The sequence below is a fragment of the Podarcis gaigeae genome (assembly GCF_964106915.1).
Source record: "Podarcis gaigeae genome assembly, chromosome: 8".
Classification (NCBI taxonomy): Eukaryota; Metazoa; Chordata; class Lepidosauria; order Squamata; family Lacertidae; genus Podarcis; species Podarcis gaigeae.
In genome coordinates this window covers 76337494-76362134 of record NC_139684.1, presented here as the reverse complement: position 1 = coordinate 76362134, position 24641 = coordinate 76337494, and the positions used below count along the sequence as shown (strand labels likewise).

Sequence of the window (24641 nt, the reverse complement as noted above, 5' to 3'; positions counted from 1 at the left end):
GAGCAATATACTTTTTTTCTGATCTTCCAGGCTGCTAATCGAAGTGCAATGAAAGCCTCAGGGTACTGCTCAGGTGACTGCTGCAGTGGTAGAGCTAGACATAGCTGAGGACTTTTGAAAGGTTCCAGGGACACACTGGTAGATACTGAATAGAAAACAATGAGTCCAAGATCATTACTGAGAGCTAATTAAATCATTTTACAGAACTTTGACCCTCCTTGTTCCAATTGTGTCAGATGGTTAGGACAGAGAGAGATACTTTAACTCTGCTGATCTGTTTGATGATGACTGCCCTAATCCACATTGTCTTGAATTGAAGCCAGCTCACTGTTTATACCCGTTTGAAATACAATCCTGCATTTTAAAAGAAGAACCCTGGCTGTGCTCTTTTTTGCTCTTCAAGATATGGCAACCCTAACTGGAGGCAGTGATGGCTACCAATTTAGATGACTTAAAAAGAGGATTAGAGGAATTCAGGCAGGGCAAAGTTACCCACAAAAGCTATGTTCTACCTCTACTGTCAAAGGAAGTTTCCCTCTGAATTCTTGGTGCCTGCCCCTTCATGGATCATTGCCTTGCCGTGGCAAAGGGGCTTGAATAACTCACAGAAGCTATGAGCTATGCCATGCAGGGCCACCCAAGATAAACAGGTCATAGGTGAGTTTTGACCAAACATCATCCACCTGGAGCAGGAACCGGTAAGCCACTCCAGTATCCCTGCCAAGAAAACTCCATGGACAAAGACAACAGGCATATAAAAGTTATGACACTGGAAGATGAGCCCCTTAGGTCGGAAGGCATCCAACATGCTACAGGAAGAGTGGAGGACAAGTACAAGTAGATTCAGAGCTGATGAAGCGGCTGGGCCAAAGCCAAAAGGTTGCTCAGCTGTGGATATGCCTGGAAGCGAAAGGAAAGTCCTATGCTGTAAAGAAAAATATTGCATAGGAACCTGGAATGTAAGTACCATGAACCTAGGTAAGTTGGATGTGGTCAAAAATGACAGGGCAAGAATAAATCCTGAAATCCTGGGCATCAGTGAACTAAAATGGATGGGAATGGCAAATTCAGTTCGGATGACCATCATATCTACTACTGTGGGCAAGAATCCTGTAAAAGAAATGGAGTGGCCCTCATAGTCAACAAAAGAGTGCCAAGAGCTGTACTGGGATGCAATCTCAAAAATGATAGAATGATCTCGATAGGAATCCAAGGCAGACCTTTTAACATCACAGAAATCCAGCTACTCTTTTCCAACAACACAAGAGACGACTCTACACATGGACACTACTAATAACAAGGCCAGTGGAAGTGATGATATTCCAGCTGAACTATTTAAAATTTTAAAAGATGATGTGAAAAGCTGGGCTGAATGAATTAAGATTGCTGGAAGAAATATCAAGAACCTCAGATATGCAGATGACACAACCTTGATGGCAGAACGTAAGGAGGAATTAAAGAACCTTTTAATGAGGGTGAAAGAGGAGAGCACAAAATATGGTCTGAAACCCTGAGTGCTCACTGGAAGGACAGATCCTGAAGCTGAGACTCCAATACTTTGGCCAACTCATTAGAAGAGATGACTCCCTGGAAAAGACCCTGACGTTGGGAAAGATGGAGGGCACAAGGAGACGGGGACAACAGAGGACGAGATGGTTGGACAATGTTCTCGAAACTACCAGCATGAGTTCGACCAAACTGCGGGAGGCAGTGGAAAACAGAAGTGCCTGGCGTGCATGGGGTCACAAAGAGTCGGACACGACTAAATGACTAAACAACACTTGGTGCCTGGGAATTGCTGATGGACAGAATATTGTCACAGTCAATTCCAGCTTTCAGGCTTCCCACAGGGATCTGTTGAGATGCTGGACTTGAGGGGTGATTGACATGATCCAGCACGTTCACCTTTAACTGGTGAGGAATTGAGCAATACCATCATTTCCCACCACCCAAGGTATTCTTTTAACCATACACAGCACAGAAGACACAGAGGACATTCTGCACTATGCTGTCTATCTTGGGGTGTCCTTCTCTTTGCGTCATGATTTTTGTTAGGACTACTTAGCAGTGCTTATTGGCTTTGGGAAGAAGGGGATAGTACTTAGGACCCTGTCAGAATCCTCACCCCTTCTTCCAGAAGCTGCTTCTTTCAGACCAGAAAGAAGGGGCTTGCCCGACCAATGCACTGTTCCCACACCTCTGTATTGTTTAGCATGGGCAGTAGCCAAAACTATCTGTGCATGGAAGAAACATTTACTCAGGAAAGCCCTCATAAGCAAAGGAGGAATGAACCAACAGGTGACCTATGGAAGAAGAAGAAGCTGACTTGGAGGGATTTATGGGCCAAGGAAAGGTGATCAAAGATTCCAACTGGGAAGGACTGTTCCAGTGAGGAGCAGGAAATTATGGAAATAGAGAGTGCATGCTTTCCCAGAAATCCTATATTTTTTATATTGTAACACAAAGCTCTTTTTTCATATTGGATGCAATCTTTTTAAAGAACTCTGTGGGAGTCAGCCAGACCTACAGTGTCAGTGAACAGGTACTTTAAATAAATGTGTTCCTCCCTTGGGCTTTATGGTAAAACTGAACTGGAAACAAGCTAATTGTGCTGGTCCAGGGGGGAGGTTACCGTGGGGCGAGGTCCAGGACCTGAGTTGAGGGTTGGCAGACAGTCCTCCTCGGGCGAAGCGGGGTCCACAGCGGGAAGCCGGACAAGGACAGGAACTCTGGGGGAAACAGGACTGGATGCTGGCCGAAACAGCTCATCAACGACATTGCTCCTGCAACCTGGGATCGGGCTGACTGGCCTTTATCTTCTCTGAGGCCAGGGGCAGTCCCGGCCCCCAGGAGACCCGCCTCTCCTGGCCTTAAGGCGAGCACTCCTCCTGGGAGAAACCAGTTCCCTTCGCCTCTCTGCCCTGAGCCTCTGCAGTTCAGGAGAGGCTGAAGGGTTACTGGGCCCAGGGGGAGACTCCCCTGTAGGCACTGAGTCGTCAACCACCTCTGGAGCCAGAGTGGATTCACCTGGTGCCTGCTCCTGAGGATCCGGCACAGGTGCAGGTGCTTCAGAATCAAGGCCCTGCCCCAATTCAGCCGGCCCTGGAGGCGGGGACTCCTGTGCAGGCTGGGATTCCTCCGGTTCAGCCTCTGAATCGGATTCCCAGGCCATCACACCATCCCCCCTCCCAGGCCCTCCCCCTCAATCGAGGGTCTGGACCCAGCTTGCTGGGTACGCTGCATGGAAATCTCTTGGTAGTCCCGGTACTCGGTGGGGAGCGTGGATGCAGCCTCCTCAGTGGGTGCGGCTGCTAGTATCTCAGACCGAGCATGGGGACATGGGTCTGGAAAGTGCACAGTCCGATTGACCCAGTCAATCTGAACATTGTGAGCCTCCAGCCAGTCCATCCCGAGCACCAGGGGGAGCACCCAGGCATGGAGCCAATGTCAAAAGTTCGCACCTCCCGGTATACTAATAACATGTATTAGCTGTTTTATTTTAAAAGCCTTATGCTATCACTTGAGGCTTGTAGCTCCCAGGCCTCCTTTAATTCTGGGGTGGTATAAGGTCAGGCAATCCATCCTGCTTCTCCTCCCTTCTGGAATGAAACTGTTAAGTAAGTCTTGCCAGAAAGCCAATGGAGAATGAGCAACAGGTATGGGCAAGGTCTGCTAAAATACCCGCCCCCTCCCTCCAATCCTTCCAGCCAAATATATTTATTGGTGAGGAATGGGGTAGAAACTTGAGAAGCATCCTTGGCTATCAAGGAAGGCGTTGCATTGCTAAATAGGCCTAGATAAATTAGTTTAGCTTCTCCAGGACATCAGAAATTCTGCTGAAGCAAAGCATTATCTGCATCAGAAAAAATCTTCAGTTTAATCATCGAATTGTAGAGTTGGAAGGGGCCCCAAGGGCCATCTAGTCCAACCCCTCAATTCCCCCCATGGGACTTGACCATGAGATTAAGAGTCTCATGCTCTACTGGCTGAGCTATAGAAAACCCACATCAGCAATGAAAGCCACAGTTGGATAGACCTAACTGTGGACTAGTCACATTTATGGTAGAGGCTATCAGGGGCTATTAATTCTGATGGATATACTATTTCCAGTTGCTGGGGGAAAACAGTGGGAGTGGGCTACTGCCCTCCTTTCATGATAGTCCTGTACCCATGGACATCTGATCAGCCACTCCAAGTAGGATGCTGCTAGACTGCAGGGTTCTTCTTGTCTTCTGAAAATGGAGGGTGGGATTTGAAGCAGGTATAAACAACTAGCTGGATTCAGTTCAAGACAACGTGGCCAAGGACAGTCATCACTAAACAGAACAGCTGAGTCAAAGTATCTCTCCCTGTCCCAACAATCTGACACAATTAAAACAAGGAGGGATTAAGTTCTGGGAAATTATTTAGAAAATTCCATAGTTTAATTGTGTTCAGATTTAAGCTTGTAACCAAACAGTGGGAAGAAAATATATTTAAGTGAGAGTCTGGATGGGAGGAAAAGTTGGCCGTGGGAAATGGAGGGTTCACTTCCCCACCTCTTGGAAATAATTAAACCAGTGTTCTGGACAATGGCTTCAAGAATTTTAATTAATGGCTGTTTTATTTTATTTTATTTTATTTTATTAAAATGCTTATTAAATTGAACCGCTTTTAATTTAAACATTTTTATTCACTATCATCTCCTCCGCTGTGTCTCATTAAGCAAACCACAAAACCAAATAATACTGATGTTAATAATCCACAAAGTAATATTTTGCTCCTGTCCTCAGCATTACCTCTGATGTGCAGGTATATCCGAAACTACAATGACACCACATGGCAATTTAACAAGACGTTGTGACTCCAATAAATATTCCTGTTCTGCCAGTGTTCTGCGTACAAATCTAGGTAAGATTTGCTTTACTTTTTGTCTTTTGCTGTTGGATTAGATCCAGGTTAACATCATTTAACTTAAGGGTTCTTTTATCTCTTTTATGTATTTAATGTTTATGTGAAATTTTTTTGATATTTTTTCCTTTTATGATATTGCACTGCACACACATTTAAATAAATAAACAAAAATTAAATAGCACCTCTCTTTAGATTACCAAATTTAATAACACTTTCCACATTGCCCAGATTCAGGCATCAAAGAAAATTGGGACCATTACATTGAATATGCCTTAAGAGCAATAGACCTGCATATTTTTTTCCAGATCAAGATATTTCTTTCAAATTATTTTTCATAGGGGGACACCGAGTGCAACTTCTGAATGCATTTGCAGTAACCAGGTATTGTGACTCAGGTGAATGCAGCTTCACTGCAGGGAATGGTAAATTCTTTCAGACTATGAGGCACTGCTGCAACACTGAACTGTGTAACAATGCAACTCTCAGCTGTAAGTTTCTGCATCATTTTAGAATCCTTAGGATGTTAGGGCTTTGCACTGGACTTGGCCAAGATCTGGATCCTTAGTCAAGCAGCAGTACTCAGAGAATATGTGCCTCATTCAAATGGGGTGAGACAGCCAAAATGGCTATAGGTTGGGTTGAGCAGTTCAGCACTATTTGGGCCTCTCAAGGGGTGGAGAGGCAGGCAGGATGAAGAAGCAGGCAGGAGGAGAAACTGTTTTTAAAAAGGACCTACTGGGCAGCTACATCTCTGCCTGAGAAGGGATGGGTTCCCTTTCCAGGCTTCTCCTGAATCTGTCCCAATGTCAGACCTAAAACCAGACTGGGTCTAGATAATCTTTTCATCCAATAACACTTGCTGGTGCCCCACCAAAACTGTAAAGCCCTTGGGTGAATTACAATAATATAACATACAGGTACAAAAACAGATAAAACCATTAACATGTTCACTATACTTTTGATTTTGGCAGTTCCTGATCGCAACGTGCTGGTTGAAAATGGTTTGAAGTGCCCAGCCTGCTTCTCCAAAGGGACCAAAAACCTAATAAAACAATTTTTTAAAAAGAAAGAAAGAAGAGAAACTCCAGCTAGGAGCATAGAAAGTGGGGTGTGGTGGGTACAGTCCGCCTCGGGTGTCACCCTGATGGGTGGTGACAATATGGCAGGTGGCACTCACCGCAGGGCCTGCAGCATGCCAAAGCCATGCATCTCAAGAGCCCTCAGGCTCCACGCTGTCTGCCCACTGCCTCCCCCCCCCAGCTGTAGGGCACCGTCGGTGTGGGCGCTGCGCGTGCGCTGCCAGGCGGTTCGCCCTGTCACTCGGCACCCCACCCTGGGTGCCGGAAAGTCTTCCTCTGCCACTGACTCCAGCCATCATCAGAGGAAGCTGATCTCTTAGAGTTCTCTATGATCCTGCAAACAATGGCCTGGTGGCCCTCTCTGTTGGCACATGAAACATCGCCCCAGCAGGGCCGTTCCTGGGTTTTGGCAAATTGGGCAGCTCCTCCCCCCTCCCCACAGCACCGTGGGCAAGAAACGCTCCCTAGAGCACTTGCTGGCCAAGCAGCATTGGGGGATTTGTATGCCAGCCAACCAGCTGATATTTTACCACACTGTCCGTCCCCCCCAAACACCATGATTGGTTGGATTGTTTGCTGCCACGAGGACGCGATATTCAGCAGTGATATTGCGTGTGATTTGTGACTATGTTGAAGGTTAAGAGAGCCAGTGTGGTGTAGTGGTTAAGAGCAGTAGACTCGTAATCTGGTGAACCGTGTTCGTGTCCCCGCTCCTCCACATGCAGCTGCTGGGTGACCTTGGGCTAGTCACACTTCTCTGAAGTCTCTCAGCCTCACTCACCTCACAGAGTGTTTGTTGTGGGGAAGGACGGGAAAGGAGACTGTTAGCCGCTTTGAGACTCCGTAGGGTAGTGATAAAGCTGGATATCAAATCCAAACCCTCCTCCTCCTCCTCCTTCTTCTATTTTATTATATGACATCATCCATCAAACTCTGAGGGGTTGGGCATAAGCAATTGACAGGAGGTATTATCCTTAAACAAGTGGTGCCTGTTGTAAGCATGACCAAGATGTCCCCCGATTTGCAAATCTGTCCCTGGAATGTCCCCAGATTTGCAAATCTGTCCCTGGGAAATGTGGCAGCAGCAGCCTCAGCAGCCCAGAGCCAGCTTATTAGCACAGTTGGCTCTGGCTGGCTTCAGGAGTTGCTCTCTGCCATGGCACCACGTCAGCAAACAGCAAGCAGCTCCTGAAACCAACCAGAGCCAACAGCACTCCCAGGCTGGCCCCTTCTGGGCAACGGCCATTTGCCCGTTACTCCCGAGCCTCCCCTTATCTGTCAAAACAAAGGGGGAAGGGGAAGGAGATCAGGGAAGGCTCGGGAGTCACAAACAAGGCATGCCGTTGCCCAGTTTTTTAAAGTAACTCTGTGCATTTATGTTTCACAGAGTGTGAAAGAAGGGTTTTGCACCTTTATACAATATGCATGTGTGCTTGGGCCCAGAGGAAAATCTCAACCTGGTGCCAGTAACCAGGTTGAGAGGTGGAGAAGTGGCCGTCTCCCAGGGTGAGTGGCTGGGTGAGGAATTCTCCAAGGTGAAAATGGGGAGGGCATGTCATTGGGAGCCAGGGAGTGTGCTTGCGACTTGTCAATGCTGTGACTTGTTTGCAAAAAATATTGAGGATGAAATAGCTTGCATCCACTGGAAACTTGACCCCTCTGTTACTGCAGATGAATCTCAAGGGGTATGCAGAGCACAGTCTAGCCCTGTTGTCTATTGCCCAAGAGGCCACTGAAGAGGTGACCTGATTTTGGGGGAAGGGGCCAATCTGGTCTCTCAGGAGAGCAGTGCAGCTGTTTCTGCCACTGAGGCAGCAGCAGTGGACAAGGAATTCTCTGGAGGCCAGATCTTCTGCTCTTATGGATCCAGCTGCCTAAGGTGGTTGTCACACCTAGCCTCATGGTTGGGACAGTCCTGCACTTTAGAATGCCAGACTACTCATTCAGCCCCCTCACCCTCAGTATGTAACCAGCATTACAAATACCAAATGGGGAAAAGCTTTTACAGCTCTACAACTCCAGTGTATGAACTCTGTCATATGAGACTCTGTGTATGAACTCTGTGCAATGTATTTTGTTTTGTTTTTAACCTCTTTTATGTATTTTATCTTTTGTAATCTCTTTGGCTAAACCAATAAATAATACTTGCATTTGTATCTGAAAGAAACAGATCTGAGATCCGGCATTTTATTTCCCATAACCATTTATTTCGTATTGTAATGAACATAATGAAAACTTAAGGTTTTTTTATTGAAACATTGCAGGGTTCTTTGTAGTTATAATACACAATTCCCACACAACTGTCATGGAAATTCTACTCAATATCAATCCAGAGAAGATCTCAATGTATAGTTAGCAGAGTAAAAACTTAAACACGTTTTAGGATTCCCCCCAAAATAGACCGGAGGCAATTAATATTTCATCCAGCAGAGTTTTACTGCTACTGAAGGCAAATGAACACAATGGTCACATATACAATGCATTCAGGATTGGCACTGTCCACAAGAAATCCAGTTGCAGCAGACTTCACATAAACTTACAATAACTTACAATAAGTCTAAACCTTAACACTATATACGGAACTCCACACCAGAAGGAAGAGACATAGAAAGAGAAATGAAACCCGAGCTCCTTCTGGCCTCTTAATATGACCTTAAAAAAGAGATAACAGAACCAGTTCAAGCCAGCAGTACTAAGCTTCTCTGAAGGAGTTACCGTATTTTTCGCCCTATAAGACGCACTTTTTCCCCTCCAAAAATGAAGGGGAAACGTGTGTGCGTCCTATGGGGCGAATGCAGGCTTTCGCTGAAGCCTGGAGAGCGAGAGGCGTCGGTGCGCACCGAGGTCTCTCGCTCTCCAGGCTCCAGGAAGCTATCCGCAAGCCTTGCACGCCCGGAGGGAGTTCCCCCGGGCGCGCAAGGCTTGCGGGCGGCAGCCTGCAGCGCGGAGCACGGGGCGCCCTCGGGAGGACGCCCAGTGCTTCGCGCAGGTGTCCGCTAGCCTTGCGCACCCGGGGGATCTCCCCCCGGGCGCGCAAGGCTTGCGGGCGGCAGCCTGCAGCGCGGAGCACGGGGCGCCCTCCAGAGGACGCCCTGTGCTCCACGCAGGTGTCCGCAAGCCTTGCGCACCCGGGGATCTCCCCCGGGAGCCGAAGGCTTGCGGGCGGCAGCACGGGGCACCCTTCGGAGGCCGCCCCGTGCTCCGCGCTGGTGTCGGCAAGCCTTGCGCACCCGGGGGATCCCCCCCCCCGTGAGCGCAAGGCTTGCGGGCAGCAGCACGGAGCACGGGGCGCCCTTTGGAGGCCGCCCCGTGCTCCGCGCTGGTGTTGGCCAGCCTTGCGCACCCGGGGGATCTCCCCCCGGGAGCGCAAGGCTTGCGGGCGGCAGCCGGCAGCACGGATCACGGGGCGCCCTTTGGAGGCCACACCGTGCTCCGCGCTGGTGTTGGCAAGTCTTGCGCACCCAGGGGATCTCCCCCCGGGAGCGCAAGGCTTGCGGGCAGCAGCCTGCAGCGCGGAGCACGGGGTGCCCTCCAGAGGACGCCCCGGGCTCCACGCAGGTGTCCGCAAGCCTTGCGCACCTGGGGGATCTCTCCCCGGGAGTGCAAGGCTTGCGGGCGGCAGCTGGCAGCGCGGAGCACGGGGCGCCCTTTGGAGGACGCCCCATGCTCCGCGCGGGTGTTGGCAAGCCTTGTCACCTGGGGGGCGCGTGGGGCGCCCTGAAACAGAGGGTTCCCCATGCTGCGGACTGTAGCCTGCCGCCCGACGCGCGGGGCGCCCTGAAGCAGAGCGCCCCTCGCGCCAGGCAGACATGGGCCAGCCCCACAAGCTCGGGGGACAGCGGGGAGGCGCAGCACCGCCATCCCACTGTTCCCCGACCTGGTTTTTTGGGGGAAAATAAAGGAATTTTTTTTTTCCTTTATTTCCCCCCCCAAAAAAGTAGGTGCGTCCTATGGGACGGAGCATCCTATGGGACGAAAAATACGGTACCTAAACATCATGACCCTTCTGCTTGTTTCTTTCATACAGAGAAGTTTCCAGAGCCCCCTTGAATTAATCAGAATAGGGAAGATGTCTGCAGGCAGAGGACCTTCTCGGTAGTGGTGCCTGCCCTGTGGAACGCCCTCCCATCATATGTCAAGGCAATAAGCAACTATCTTACTTTTCAAAGACATCTGAAGGCCTCCCTGTTTAGGGATGTTTTTAATGTTTAATGCTGTATTGTGTTTTAATATTCAGTTGGGAGCTGCCCAGAGAGGCTGGGGAAGCCCAGCCAGATGGGCGGAGTATAAAAATATTATATTATTATTATTATACACCAGATCAATATTTTCTGCACCAAGAAATGCAAACTGACAATTCTGAATCCTTTTTCTCTGTCCCTTCCTTCGCTTTACTGCCAGCAAAAGCAAAAAAGTAAGAACCAGAGATCCTGAGTCCTGGATTTCACCACTAGGCCTCTAATTCCCTCTCATTGCCATGAATTTTGGAATACACAAGGAGGGGTCTACACTGTCCCATTTACCCTTCATATTCAAGCTAGTGCGAGATTCGTGAAGCATTATAACAGCTTTCTTGGATAACTAAAAGGAGAAAGCTCCCCATTCCAGTTACACCGCTTCCATTTTTCCGGAGTGCACAAAAATCTGTTGTTCCACAACCTTGGAAAGTGAAATCGTGCTCCTCAAAGATAGCTAGGGGAAAAAGAAAACAAATGTTGACATTAGTCCTTTACCCAGGGAATAGGAGAGGATGCCTGTGATGCTAAAAAGGGAATTTTACTAAGTTAGTATTAAAATGTGCATATTTAAGAAATCTGAAAAATATCATAATTTCACTGGAACATGAATATACATGAATTCTGATGCACTATAAATCCTTGCAGTAATGGTCTGAGTAGCCAGATACCGCTCATTGTCACAAAATTTAAGGAAATGTATTACAATCCCCTGAGCCCTGAATTAGCCCTGAGTGCTCACTTGAAGGACAGATCCTGAAGCTGAGGCTCCAATACTTTGGCCACCTCATGAGAAGAGAAGACTCCCTGGAAAAGACCCTAATGTTGGGAAAGATGGAGGGCACAAGGAGAAGGGGGTGCCAGAGGACTAGATGGTTTGACAGTGTTCTTGAAGCTACTAACATGAGTCTGACCAAACTGTGGGAGGCAGTGGAAGACAGAAGTGCCTGCCGTGCTCTGGTCCATGGGGTCACGAAGAGTTGGACATGACTAAACGACTAAACAACAAAATTACAATCCTTTTACATAATATGTTTTTTCAGGAAGAGGAACGAATTTTGTCCTGGACTACATTCCAGTGGTGGAGAGATCCAGATGCAACTGGGGTGAAGCCATGAATGCACTTTTTACTTTTGTTCAGAAGGGTATTTTATATACACATCTCACTCTCAATCCTTCTTCTGGACAAGCTAGTGGCATTATGAGAGTTAAAGGATACAGTGTAGGCAGGCAAAACACTAAGGAATGGTGCACAGTGGGGCCAGTGAAAGATGTGGTCCCTCTCATTTTTCCAGCTACATGCAAGGGAAAGGGAAAGGGTGAGAGGGAGAATAGGAGAACAGGAGGGAGTCTGCATGAACCATCTGATGACTAGGCCCTTTCCCCATCTGAGTAGCAATGTTACCTCTAGAAAGAGTTCCTTTAAAAACAACACACTGGGTCTCATTCTCAAGGCAGTTGATGGTCTTCTCACTTTTACACTTTTTCTTTCCTTTGGCGAAGCAGGCTGGGCACTGCAAACCATTTTCAGCCAGCATGTTGCGGTCAGGAACTGCCAAAATCAAATGTATAGTGAGACTGTTAATGGTTTTGTCTGTTTTTGTATCTCTGTGTTATATTATTGTAACCCACCCTAGACCCTTATAGTTTTGGTGGGGTAGCTGCACATACTCATGGATGAAATATAATCTGGACACAATCTGGGTTCAGGACTGAGCATGGGACAAAGTCACCATTGGTCTCTGAGATGAATTATCTTACCCAAAATTTGGGTGGGGGGAGTGTGAACTTTCTTTTCCTTCTTGATCTCTCTGAAGGTTATCGTGCCATTGGTTATGGTGTAGCCTCTTTGAAATTATAGGATCTTAGATCCCTATTTTTGTACAGAGATTATGTCTCTCTTCTGCTCTTCAGCAATAACCTGTGAGTTTCAGTGAACCGCCCTAAGACTACCGGGTATAAGGTTAGTGTTAGGCAACCCATCCCTTCTCAGGCAGAGCTGTAGTTGCCCAGTAGGTCCCTCTTTTTCACAGTTTCTGCTCATGCCTGCCTCCCCATCCTGCCTGACTCTCCACCTTGAGAGTCCCTAATAGTCTTGAGCTGCTCACCCCATTTGAACGTGTCCAGAGGAGGGCAACCAAAATGGTCAAAGGCCTGGATACGATGCCTTACGTGGAACGGCTAAGGGAGCTGGGCATGTTTAGCCTGGAGAAGAGGAGGTTAAGGGGTGATATGATAGCCATGTTCAAATATATAAAAGGATGTCACATAGAGGAGGGAGAAAGGTTGTTTTCTGCTGCTCCAGAGAAGTGGACACGGAGCAATGGTTCCAAACTAAAGAAAGAAGATTCCACCTAAACATTAGGAAGAACTTCCTGACAGTAAGAGCTGTTTGACAGTGGAATTTGCTGCCAAGGAGTGTGGTGGAGTCTCCTTCTTTGGAGGTCTTTAAGCAGAGGCTTGACAACCATATGTCAGGAGTGCTCTGATGGTGTTTCCTGCTTGGCAGGTTGGACTCGATGGCCTTTGTGGTCTCTTCCAACTCTATGATTCTATGATTCTATGAATGAGGCACAGGTCCTCTGAATACTGCTGATTGACTAAGGATCCAGGCCTTGGCCAAATCCAGTGCCCAGCCTTAACATGTTAAGGATTCTAAAATGATGCAGAAACTTACGGCTGAGAGTTGCATTGTTACACAGTTCCGTCTTGCAGCAATAACTCTTCATCTCAAAGAATTTATCATCCGCTGCAGTGAAGCTGTAATGGCCCGAGAGACAAGACCTGGGTAGCGAGCATTTATTCAAAAGTTGCACTCGGGGTTTCACTATGAAAAAGAATTTGAAAGAAATACTCAGTTTGGGGGTGGGGGCGGGAAATATGCAGGTCTATTGCCACTCAGGCACATTCGTTGCAATGGTTCCAATTTTTTTTGTATTGTCTGATTGATGACCTTTTCAAACTAACAATATACAAAGTGTTATTAAATTTGTCAGTCTAAAGTGATGGGCTGTTCCTTTTTTATTAATTAAAATATGTATACACCACTATATCATAGAAAGAAAAATATCAAAATGTTTTCCAGCTTTAATGCATAAAGCAGACAATAAAAACTGTATTAAAAGTAAAGAAACTGATATAATGTATACTTAATGGCTAGTATGGGCCAGAGATTTTGGGGATAACATACAACTTACAGTGTGGGAGAAGTTATCGGATTGAGATTTAAAATTTACAGCATGTTACATGCTGAAAGAAAATTATTTGAAAATGATGTAAATAGCAGTAAATTAGCAAAAATGTACAAAACTGGGTCAGTTGTATGTTAGAAATGTGGTGGACATGTAAGATAGTATTGGAGGTTCGGGAAATGATTTATTATGAGTTAAAAAATGTTTAAAATAACTTTTTTATTTAACCCCCCCCCAAAGCTTTTCTTTTAGGAATCCTAGGTGCCGAAATCCCAAGGGAACAGAAATGACTAATTATGTATGCGACCAGGGCTGCACGAATGTTATTGGCCCAGAGATGGAAAGAAGATGAACTCCCTACTAGAGGAGAATGGCAGATTAAGTTGAGGGATTATGCTGAATTGACAAAAATGACTGGAAGAATCAGAAAACAGGAAGACTGGAATTTTAATAAGGAATGGGGAGAATTTATAATGTATCTTAAAAACCATTGTAAACAGTCAAAACTTTTAGAAGGGTAAGCAGGGATTTCTCATTAATGCAAATCAAATTGTCCAAGCTTGGAGATCAGCACCCAGATCCAGCCACTGATTGTGATCAGGTGATGTTAGGTTCCCCATTTTCATTTACAAACCATTGCTTACTTCAGGATTGGGAAGCTGTGATCCTCCAGATGTTGTTGGACTACATCTCCCATCATCCGTGACTGGTGGCCAGGCTAGCTAAAGCTGATGGGAGTTCTACTTCATCTATAGCTGAAGTGCTACAGCTTCCTCAACTCTCTTCATGGGTGAGTTGCCCTAGCATAGGCTTCTATATGCTAGTAGAACCCTTAAAGTTCAACAATCTTAACCTGGATCTAATCCAACAGCAAAAGACAAAAAGGCAGGAAAATCTTACTTATATTTGTACGCAGAACACTGGCAACACAGGCATCTTTCTTCCAGTTACAAGTTGTTTTAAGATTGCCACCGTATGTCATTCCAGTATTGTTATAAGCATATCTGCAGTCCAGAGGTAATACTGAAGACAGAAGCAAAATTTTACTTCATGGATTATTATGATAATTAACATTATTATTAGTTGGTTTTGCGGTTTGCTTAATGAGACTAAGAGGAGGCGGTGATAGTAAATTAAAACTTTTCACTTAAAAGGGGTTCAATTTTAAAAGCATTTTAATAGAATGAAATGAATAAACACTCATTAATTAAAACTCTCGAAGTCATCATTCAGAACACTGGCTGAATTATTTCCAAGAGGTGGGTAGGTGAACCCTCCCTTTCCATGGCCCACTTTTCCTCCCATCCACACTCTCACTTAAATACATTTTATTCCCACTGTTTGGTTACAAGCTTAGATCTGGGTACAATTAAACTAAGACTCTCAGTGGCTACAAATCATGATGGCTATGTACGACCTCCAATAGCAAAAGTAACATATTTCCTCTTTCAGTTGCTGGAACCCACGGTAAGGCAGAGTGCTGCTGTGCTGAGGTCCTGATTGTGAGCTTCCCATAGTCATTGGGTTGGCCAGTGTGAGGACAGGATCCTGGACTAGGGATGAACCAATCAATCAATCAATCGATGTCACTTGCTCTTAATTTCTATTTTTTCCAATTTATTTATTTATCTGCAGTCACTTCCTCCCAGAAGCTCAAGGCTGTGTGCATAGTTCTCCCCTCCCCATTTTATTCTCAGAAGATTCCTGTAAAGTAGGTTAAGCCAAGGTATAGTGACTGGTCTAGGATCCCCCAGTGAGCTTCGTGGCTGAGTGGGGATTCAAACCCTGGCCTCCTGGATCCTTGTCTAACACTCTAATCACAACAGCACACGGACTCTTTTAAATTCAGCTTCTCAGATTTCCACAACCAACGAGTAGTAATAGAGAATCCACAATCCTCTGGATCCTCACCAATGGGTTACTGTGGGTTAAGTGGGTTAATGTGATCTATTCCAAGATAATTAAATGTTCCCCATCTTACCTGCAGAAAGTGGGGCCAAGAGGAGGCATGCGCTCAGGAGTGCCTTCATCCTTCTAGAAAGATTAAGAGACTCAGAACAGAGATGGATGCAGGTAGAGGCTTACCTGGAGGAATTTATAGACCAAAGACTCATGGCGCAGGCAACACTTGGGAACAACTGGTTCAGTGAGGTCCGGGAATGGGTGTTGTTTGTTTACCACAAAGATAAAGAGGAACATATTGAAATTCAAAGCTCAGCGTAGGAATTGTCTGTGATCTCATTAGTTGATGATAGACACTTGTGGTTCGAGGACCCGACCCCCGCAATGTGGAAAGAATACACACGGACACGTGATATAAGGTTAATGGGCAAGGAAAGGCCACAACTTTATTGATTACAGCAGTGAAAAGGTATTGGCTTAGGCATTGGATTTGAACAAGTGGGTTTATTCACCAGTAGGTGGAGCCAGTTGATGCCAATCCAACTATAGGCTCACCCCTAATGTCACCGAGGGTCGTGCCATGGCGTCCTGCCAAGCAGGCATCAGACAGAATACACGACCGCCAGATTCCTTTAACGGAATACCCCTAATTGAAGGCATAGGCGATGGCCACACCTAGCTCTTCGACACAGCACAAACACATTATTCCAATGCCTAACCTACCCACCAATACCACAAAAAGTTGTGACGATTGCTACGAGGTAGGCGAAAAAACCAAAAGGCCTAATGCCAAATGGAAAAAACTCCTACCAGGCCCCCTAGACAACCAGGGCGACCAACCTAAGGTCCATAGCAAGGCCAGTGACCTAAGCCCTAACTAAAAGGGAGTGGAGGGTGGGTGACTCGTGGTGAGAGGACGAAGAATGAGGCCGGGCGAAGGCTGCCGCTGCAGCAAAAGGCTGCTGAACACGCCCCCTTCAGGCACCTGGTTGGATGCCCGCTGAGGGGCGTGGGCGCCAGCCAGGTGAGGTGATGGCAGGGGGCTAACGCCCCCTGCTAGGGGCGGAGCTCGGGCTCCCGCCCACAACCACTCCCCTCTCTTGCAGGGAGGAGAGTCTTTGTGGTTCGAGGACCCGACCCCCGCAATGTGGAAAGAATACACACGGACACGTGATATAAGGTTAATGGGCAAGGAAAGGCCACAACTTTATTGATTACAGCAGTGAAAAGGTATTGGCTTAGGCATTGGATTTGAACAAGTGGGTTTATTCACCAGTAGGTGGAGCCAGTTGATGCCGATCCAACTATAGGCTCACCCCTAATGTCACCGAGGGTTGTGCCATGGCGTCCCGCCAAGCAGGCATCGGACAGAATACACAACCGCCAGATTCCTTTAACGGAATACCCTTTAAAATTGAAGGCATAGGCGATGGCCACACCTAGCTCTTCGACACAGCACAACACATTATTCCAATGCCTAACCGCCACCCGAGCCGCAAGGCTCGCCGCCAATACCCTCACGGCTGTAACCAATCCCGGATGCTATTAATGACGCTATCTAACCAGATGTCGTTCCCCAGGTCTGATAGATGCACCCCGTCATTCCGATATAAGGCGTGCTCGCCGATACGGATACGGTCATGATAAATGACTCGGCCATACATGAAGCGCACCCAACGGGCAACTGCCCGATTTACGAGTTTCCTGGTTTTTTCAATGGCCATACAGCTTCGCGCTCCGCGCCAAAAAGTCCTCTTCAGCATAGAAGACCAGAACACTGTCGTTCTGGGACATAAAGTAGCGAACGCATCCAAGTCACTTTTCATGCTCGCTAGCAAGTCCACACTTCTCCTACTAGTCAAGTCATTCTCTCCTAATTGGATGACCAGGATATCGGGAGGGCCGAACGCGGCTACTTTCTCCCACAACAACGGCATAAGCTCGACCCAGAGCATGCCTCTTCTCGAAAACCAGGAAACTCGAAGTCCAGGTGGTAAACCAAGGTTAGGCGCAAGGCCGCGGCTGGCCGCCCGAATGCAGGCCCAATGGACTATACTGTGGCCACAAATCCACACGTGTCGCCTGAACACAGCTGAGGGTGAAAGGAGAGAGAAAACCGGTAAGTAGGAGGACAACAGGGGGAGCACTCTAACGTATGCAGCTTTTGTAAGCGTTGGATTTCCACCGGCCCATTTCCTTTATCCTATCCGTGGGCAGGCTCAAGTGGGCAGCTGTTGTTGCGGCACCGATCCTGAATGAATGCACCGCATATTCTCGGGGAGATAGGCCACACTCCTCAATAGCTTTGCGGAGTACCCTGGTGAACTGATGCCTCAACAATGGAGACCCATCCTCGTGCAACAGGAGCGGACTGGGGCCGGGTGATCTAAGGTAAAGGTACTGCCTAGTGTCCTTTACCGGGCATGGGCCTTGTTGCGCCAGAACCCCTTTCCCAGCCTGATCCGTTTTGGACTGGCGTATCCTGACCATCAAAGCCGACTCAGACAACTGCACGTCCTCCATAAGAAGGCTGCGCGTAGAACCCCTCGCGCTAGCTTCCACTACAACCTCGCCAACTCTCAAAGCGCCAAAAAAGGCAATGGCGTATGCCGCGGAATAGAGGCGGGCCTCAAACTTGCTCCAGCAAATTGACCTAAGCTTCAAGCGTATTTGAGATAGCAACCCATAAGAAATTGGCTTGCGGCCCTCGGTCCTAGGGGGTTGTGACCTGCTCCAACCTTCAATAGCTCTACGGATAAGAAAGTCACTACACGGGTCGGAAGAAAAGGTGGCTTTAGAAAAGAAGCTGATTTCTGCTACATGTATCTTTAAGGTTTTGGGAGCGCGTCCCAAATCATCAAGGTGGGAAAGGTACTGAAGGACATCATCGGTGGTGGGTGGAACATTATGTGAAAGCCCAGATATCCCAAACCTGAAACCCAGGAAATCGCACCAGGCCTTCTTGTAAGACCTGAGAGTTGATGGTGCGAGAGACGTTAATACTCCCTGAATCACTTTGCGTCTCCAACGTTCCACAGGTGCTCCGGAAAGGGTTCGGGCAACGGTTGTGCACCAGGAGCTAGTGACCGGAAGCGAGACATCTGAAAGCGAGACAAGGCGTCGGCTATATCATTACTGGCCCCAGGAATAAATTTGGCTGAGAATATTATGTTGTACTCAAGGCACCGGAGAACGAAGGCCCGCAGAAGGGAGGAGACCCTCTCAGACCGAGATGACTGCCTGGCTAGTATGTTCACCACTGCCAAGTTGTCAGTCCTGAAGCATACGCGGTGATTACGGAACTCCTCCGACCAGATGTGAACGGCCACGACTATGGGAAAAAACTCAAGAAAGGTGAGATCCCGTGTGATGGCCTGCCCCTGCCATCCCGATGGCCAACGTTGCGCGCACCAACGACCCCTGAAGTACAAGCCAAAGCCTAAAGACCCCGCTGCGTCTGATTGTACCTGGAAGTCTGATGACAAATTTAAAACATCCTGCCATAGAGATACCCCATTATACCTTTCCAAAAATGTCATCCACACCTCCAGATCGGCCTTAACCGACTTGGGAAGGCGTACCCTGTGATGTGGGTGTCTGAGACCAACTGACAGCCTGGCTAGACGGGCGCAGAAGGGGCGACCAGGGGAAACTACCCTGCAAGCGAAGTTAAAATGGCCTAATAGGGATTGGATTTGTCTAAGGGTGATTTTCTTCAGCCTCAGGGTATCTCGAATTGTTTCTTTAAGGGCATCAATCTTTTCAACGGGTAGGCGGGATGACTGGGCCATTGTATCTAATTCGATGCCCAGGTATGTGAGACGCGTAGCTGGTCCCTCGGTTTTTTCTGCAGCAAGGGGAACCCCCAAGTCGTGGGCCAGAGCTGAGAAGGCCTCAAGCAAGGAGGCGCATTCTCCCGTGTTAAATTTACCCACGAAAAGAAAGTCATCCAAGTAGTGCGTGACGCAGTGGAATTGGTCCTAAAACGCAAGGCCCAGTCCAAGAATGTGCTGAAAGTTTCGAATGCCGAACAGGCTACTGCGCAACCCATTGGCATGGCCTTGTCAACGTAGTATTTTCCTTGAAATTTAAAGCCCAGCAACCAAAAGTCACCGGGGTGAACTGGTAAGAGGCGGAAGGCAGATTTAAAACGCAAATCTTCCCACACACAGCCTCAGAACACACTCCAGCTGATTTAAAACGATCGTTTCCGCAATCACTCAGACACTCCAATAAGCAAAGCAAATTAAGCAAGGCAAGCATGAAGAACACCCAAACAAAGGGTTAAGCTCAAGTCAATTTTAAGGGAAGTGAAGATGTAGAAGGAGATCAGAGAAAGCAAATCAACCCAAGCACTCCTCCAAAGGACGCTAAGGAAAGCAAGCCCCAAATTACGCAAATAGCACTAATAGCTGAAACGTATCCCTCGCAGATGCAACGATCGTAGAGGGGGAAAACAGCAGAAAGCAGCCAAAAAGGCAGAAGAGGAAAGGCAAAACTTCTCTGTTAAAGTTCCTCTTCTAAGCTGGATCCACGTGGTCGTCGCTGCTAGGCACAGATGGGAGACTATCCTGACTCGTGGTGAGAGGACGAAGAATGAGGCCGGGCGAAGGCTGCCGCCGCAGCAAAAGGCTGCTGAACACGCCCCCCTCAGGCACCTGGTTGGATGCCCGCTGAGGGGCATGGGCGCCAGCCAGGTGAGGTGATGGCAGGGGGCTAACGCCCCCTGCTAGGGGCGGAGCTCGGGCTCCCGCCCACAACCACTCCCCTCTCTTGCAGGGAGGAGAGTCTTTCTCAGATTTCTTTTTTGATACAAATAATGTACAATTTAAATGTAAATGGTGAAGACACTCAAGAAAGCAATCTAAAGCAAAATAGGTGAGGGCAAAAGCCCAGAGATCACCTACAGAAAATCCCCTCAAAATAGCCTCCATCTAAGGATTCCTCTTAATAATAATGATGATTTTATTATTTCTTCCCCACCCACCTGACTGGCGAGCTACACAAAGAAAAAAATAGAAAGAAATTAGTCCCACTGGCTTCAGCTGCATCTAGGCAAGTGATGAGGTTGGTGAATAAAACATTAGGCATTCTGTGGCATTATTGGGTTAAGAGCACATTTCTTTTTTTTTTAAAGATATTTATTAAGGTTTTACAAAAGGAAAAAAGGATACAGAATAAAGAAAAAGGAAAGGGAAAAATACAAAAAGTACAAAAATACATAGAAAAAAATGCAAAATACAAAAAATATATATAGAAAACAGTTAAAAACAAATCAATCTTTTCATATCTTAGATTTCATTTACTTATTTCCTTGACCTCCTCACACCTCCCTTTTTTGTATTCCAGTTCACATGATTAATTCAGCAAATCCTTACCCTCTTTGTTTTTATCTTAATTCTATATCTTAACATATTATAACTTTATATTTCCATCTGTTATCAATCCATTTTTACATGTTCTTATTAACCTTGTTGCTAAGGCCGCTTCATTTCAATCCGACATCATTTTAAAGACTCTCCTCCCTGAAAGAGAGGGGAGTGGTTGTGGGCGGGAGCCTGAACACCGCCCCTAGCAGGGGGCGTAGCCCCCTGCCTCCAGCTCACCTGGCTGGCACTCACGACCCCCCTGGTGGCCGTCCAACCAGGTGCCGTGGGGGGGCATGTCCAGCAGCCTTGATGCTGCAGCGTCAGCCTCTCCCCGGCCTCATTTCTCTTCGTTGTCCTTGTTTCGCGATCCAATGCCTAAGCCAATACCTTTTCATTGCTGTAATCAATAAAGTTGTGGCCTTTTCTAGCCCATTAACCTTATATCACGTGTCCCTGTGTCTTCTTTTCACGTCGCGGTGGTCGGGTCCTCAAACCACAACATTCATTAATTTTACAATGTTTCTGCAAATAGTCTTTGAATTTCTTCCAATCTTCTTCCACCAACTCTTCTCCCTGGTCTCGGATTCTGCCAGTCATTTCCGCCAGTTCCATATAGTCTATCACTGGTTAAGAGCACATTTCAGGCATCTGTCAGCCCTTAATTCCTTGCGGGTGGTGCTGCCCTGTGAATCTGACATGAAAATATTGGGTAAACAGTGGGACCTAGATGTGCATGTTGCATTGATACCCAAAAGGATGCAGGTGGTGCTGTAGCCTAAACCACTGAGCCTCTAGGGCTTGCTGATCACAAGCAGTGGCGTAGCGTGGGGGGTGCCAGGGGTGCCGGCCGCACCGGGCGCAACATCTGGGGGGGCGCAAGTCCAGAGGGAAGGGACAAGTTCCTTCCTCCGCCGGGCTCCCCGCCGCCACCGCCAGCCTTGCGCCCTAGCGCGCGTGCGCCCGCCGCCGCTGCGGCTGCGCTCCACTCACTGTTCGCAGGAGGAGCAGCCGCTGCAGCAGCGCCGACGCCGCCACCAACGCCTGGCCGGGCACGGGCAGCCTCCACCCCCCCCGCCGCCGCCATCCCCTCGGCCCAGCCACAGGCGGCGGCTGCTTCTGCCGACTGAGAGGGAGGAGCCAAACCCTCCGAGAGGAAGCCGGCGGGCGGGCGAGGGTCTCCCGGCGGAAGGGGGCGCCGCTGGCTCCGGCTCTCAGTGCAAGCCTCAGCCGCGGGGGGGGGCGGGGGCGGCGGGCGAGGACGGAGCGCGGCTGGAAGCCCCCGGACCAGGCTGGGGGGAGGAGAGGCGCTCGCCAAGCCCGGATCTGGAGCGCCTCGGAGCGCCCAAGGAGAGGAGAGGGCGGGGAGGCGCCCGAGGGGAGGGGGCTTCAGCTGCCTCGGCCCGCAGGGGCTCCGCAAATAATAAATTTAATAAATTCCTGCTGAGCCTTAAGGGGGGGGTCCTTGGTTCCTTCACTCGCCCCCAGCCCCAATGGCGTAGCGTGGGGGGGTGCAGGGGGGCCGGCCGCAACATCTGGGGGGGCGCACTCACATTCGAGTGCTAAAATCCAGGGGTTAGGGGGCGCAAATTACTTGCCTTGCCCCGGGTGCTGACAACCCATGCTACGCCACTGATCACAAGGTATGCGGATCAGGATGTGGTGACCTCCTGTTGCTCTGTCCAACTCCTCCAACCTAGCTGTTCGAAAGCATAGCAGTGCGAGTAGATAAATAGGTACTACTGCTGCGGGAAGGCAAACAGCACTTGTCAGAAGCGATTTAGTGACGCTGGCCACATGACCAATAAAGCTTTCTGAGGGCAAACACCGGCTCCCTCAGTCTGAAAGTGGAGAGGAGCACTCCACCTCAAATTTGAATTCAATTGGACTTAACCATCCAGGAGTTCTTTACCTTTACCTTCACCTTCACCTGATACCAAAAGTTAGTCCTCGCCCCCATCCTTTCTCAGGAAGCCACAGTTGGAGACTGGCATGCTTGGGGGGGGGGGGAGGGACTGCTTCCATTCAAGAGTTATACAAAATCCTCACCTGCCCACATTTTCTGAATTTGTCTAAATTTGATTTGAAGTTCCTCCAGAGGATGAACGTAACTTTCCTTCCTGCAGGGAAGGCTTGCCCCAAAAGCACTGGAACCTAACAGTTGATTTGCACACTATACACATGTGGTCTTTCCCACCTATGTGGTTCAGAGTTTTTCTGTAATAATTAAATAAAGTGCCTCTAGCTGAATCTGATACTGTGCTCCTCTGAGACTTTGTTGTTTTATGCAGCCAGGCTACTACAGCTCCTCAATGCTTTTTTGTAATCTGCATTTTTAAATTCTTATTTCAAAAGCATGCCTGCCATTCAGTTTTATTAGGCTGTATCTACATAGCAAGTTTAAAGCAGAAATTTTAAAGGAGCCATATATTGGTGCAGGGCAGCAAGGAAGGTGTCAACTCCCCTGGTAGGGATACTGCAGGATCAATGACAGCTCCAAATAAGGAACTTTCCCCAAGAAGGCTGCAGTGTCAATTGAGGACATCTGACTGTGTCCATCATTAAAGCAGAACAATTAATTTAGTGCTTTAGTTGTTCTGCTGCAAGCACTGTTTGAATGGCTTGCAATAATGTTTTGCAATCTCTTCCCACAATGGCTGAGACAGCAAACCATATTCTTCAGTGCCTGGCTATAGCCCTCATTTGCTACAGACATGTGCACAAACTGCTAATACTATCACATCAAAGGTCTATGGGAGGTTGATGGCTCCTTGGTGGATAAAGGTATATTCTGAGCCAGTGCCTCTGTCTTTGCTCTTACTTGATGTAGGGCCTTACCGAACTGGAAAGAACAATGTACAATCTTCCAGGCCACTAATCAAAGTGCAATGAAAGCCTCAAGGTACTGCTCAGGTGACTGCTCAGCTGGCAAAGCTAGACATACCTCAGGCTGTTGAAAGGTGTCAGGGACACACTGGTAGGCACTGAATAGAATACAATGACTCCAAGATCATTACTGAGAGCTAATTAAATCATTTTACAGAACTTTGCCCCTCCTTGGTCTAATTGTGTCAGATTGTCAGGACAGGGAGATACTTTGACTAAGCTGTTCCGTTTGGTGATGACTGTCCTAAGCCACATTGTTTTGAATTTACCCCAGCTAGTTATTTATACCCGCTTGAAATCCCATCTACCATTTTCAAAGGAAAAGAAGAACCCTGGCGGTCCTCTTTTTTGCTCTTCAAGATATGGCAACCCTAACAGGAGGCATTGATGGCCACCAATTTAGATGACTTAAAAAGAGGATTAGAGAAATTCAGGCAGGGCAAAGTTACCCACAAGGCTATGTTATACCTCTACTGTCAAAGGAAGTTTGCCTCTAAATACTTGGTACCTGAGAATTGCTGATGGACAGAATATTGTCGCAGTCGCAGTCAAGTCCAGCTTGTAGGCTTCCCACAGGGATCTGTTGAGATGCTGGACTTGAGGGGTGATTGCCCTGATCCAGCATGTTCACCTTATGTTTAACTGCTGAGGGACAGAGCAATACCCTCATTTCCCACCACCCAAGGTACATTTTAGCCACACACAGCACAGAAGGCACAGAGGACATTCTGCACTAAGATGTCTATCTTGGGGTGTCCTTCTCTTTGCGTCATGATTTATGTTAGGACTACTTGTTACAGATAGGTAGCCGTGTTGGTCTGCCATAGTCAAAACAAAATAAAGATCAACTAAGTTAGTTCTTGGTATGAGCTTTCGTGTGCATGCACACTTCTTCAGGTGCTACTGGGAGGAATTTTTTTATTTTGTTTTGGTTAGGACTACTTGTTATTGTTGTTTAATTGTTTAGTCGTGTCCAACTCTTCGTGACCCCATGGACCAGAGCACACCAGGCACTCCTGTCTTCCATTGCCTCCTGCAGTTTGGTCAAACTCATGCTGCTAGCTTCAAGAACACTATCCAACCATCTTG

The 24641-nt window shown here is 47.8% G+C and overlaps 2 protein-coding genes across 6 annotated transcripts in view; one reads left to right on the top strand and one right to left on the bottom strand.

Moving 5' to 3' along the window:
* Nucleotides 1-24641, top strand: part of LOC310851730 (phospholipase A2 inhibitor 25 kDa subunit-like) — a 1159037-nt gene that overhangs the window by 227844 nt on the left and 906552 nt on the right. The gene's annotated exons all lie outside the window — the stretch shown is intronic.
* Nucleotides 1-24641, bottom strand: part of LOC310851617 (phospholipase A2 inhibitor and Ly6/PLAUR domain-containing protein-like) — a 309684-nt gene that overhangs the window by 271978 nt on the left and 13065 nt on the right. The window contains exons 1-5 of one of the 5 annotated variants that reach the window (XM_083754204.1): nt 15380-15466; nt 14299-14421; nt 12885-13034; nt 11613-11759; nt 9962-10664 (exon numbers count right to left, since the gene is read on the bottom strand). The exons of 3 other annotated variants lie outside the window; for them this stretch is intronic. In XM_083754204.1, the coding sequence (XP_083610330.1) occupies nt 10510-10664; nt 11613-11759; nt 12885-13034; nt 14299-14421; nt 15380-15428 (624 nt within the window). In that variant the 5' untranslated portion in view covers nt 15429-15466 and the 3' untranslated portion in view covers nt 9962-10509. Of the gene's footprint in view, nt 1-9961; nt 10665-11612; nt 11760-12884; nt 13035-14298; nt 14422-15379; nt 15467-24641 lie in introns of those variants that run through there. One more of the 5 variants, XM_083754203.1, reaches the window with a different exon arrangement.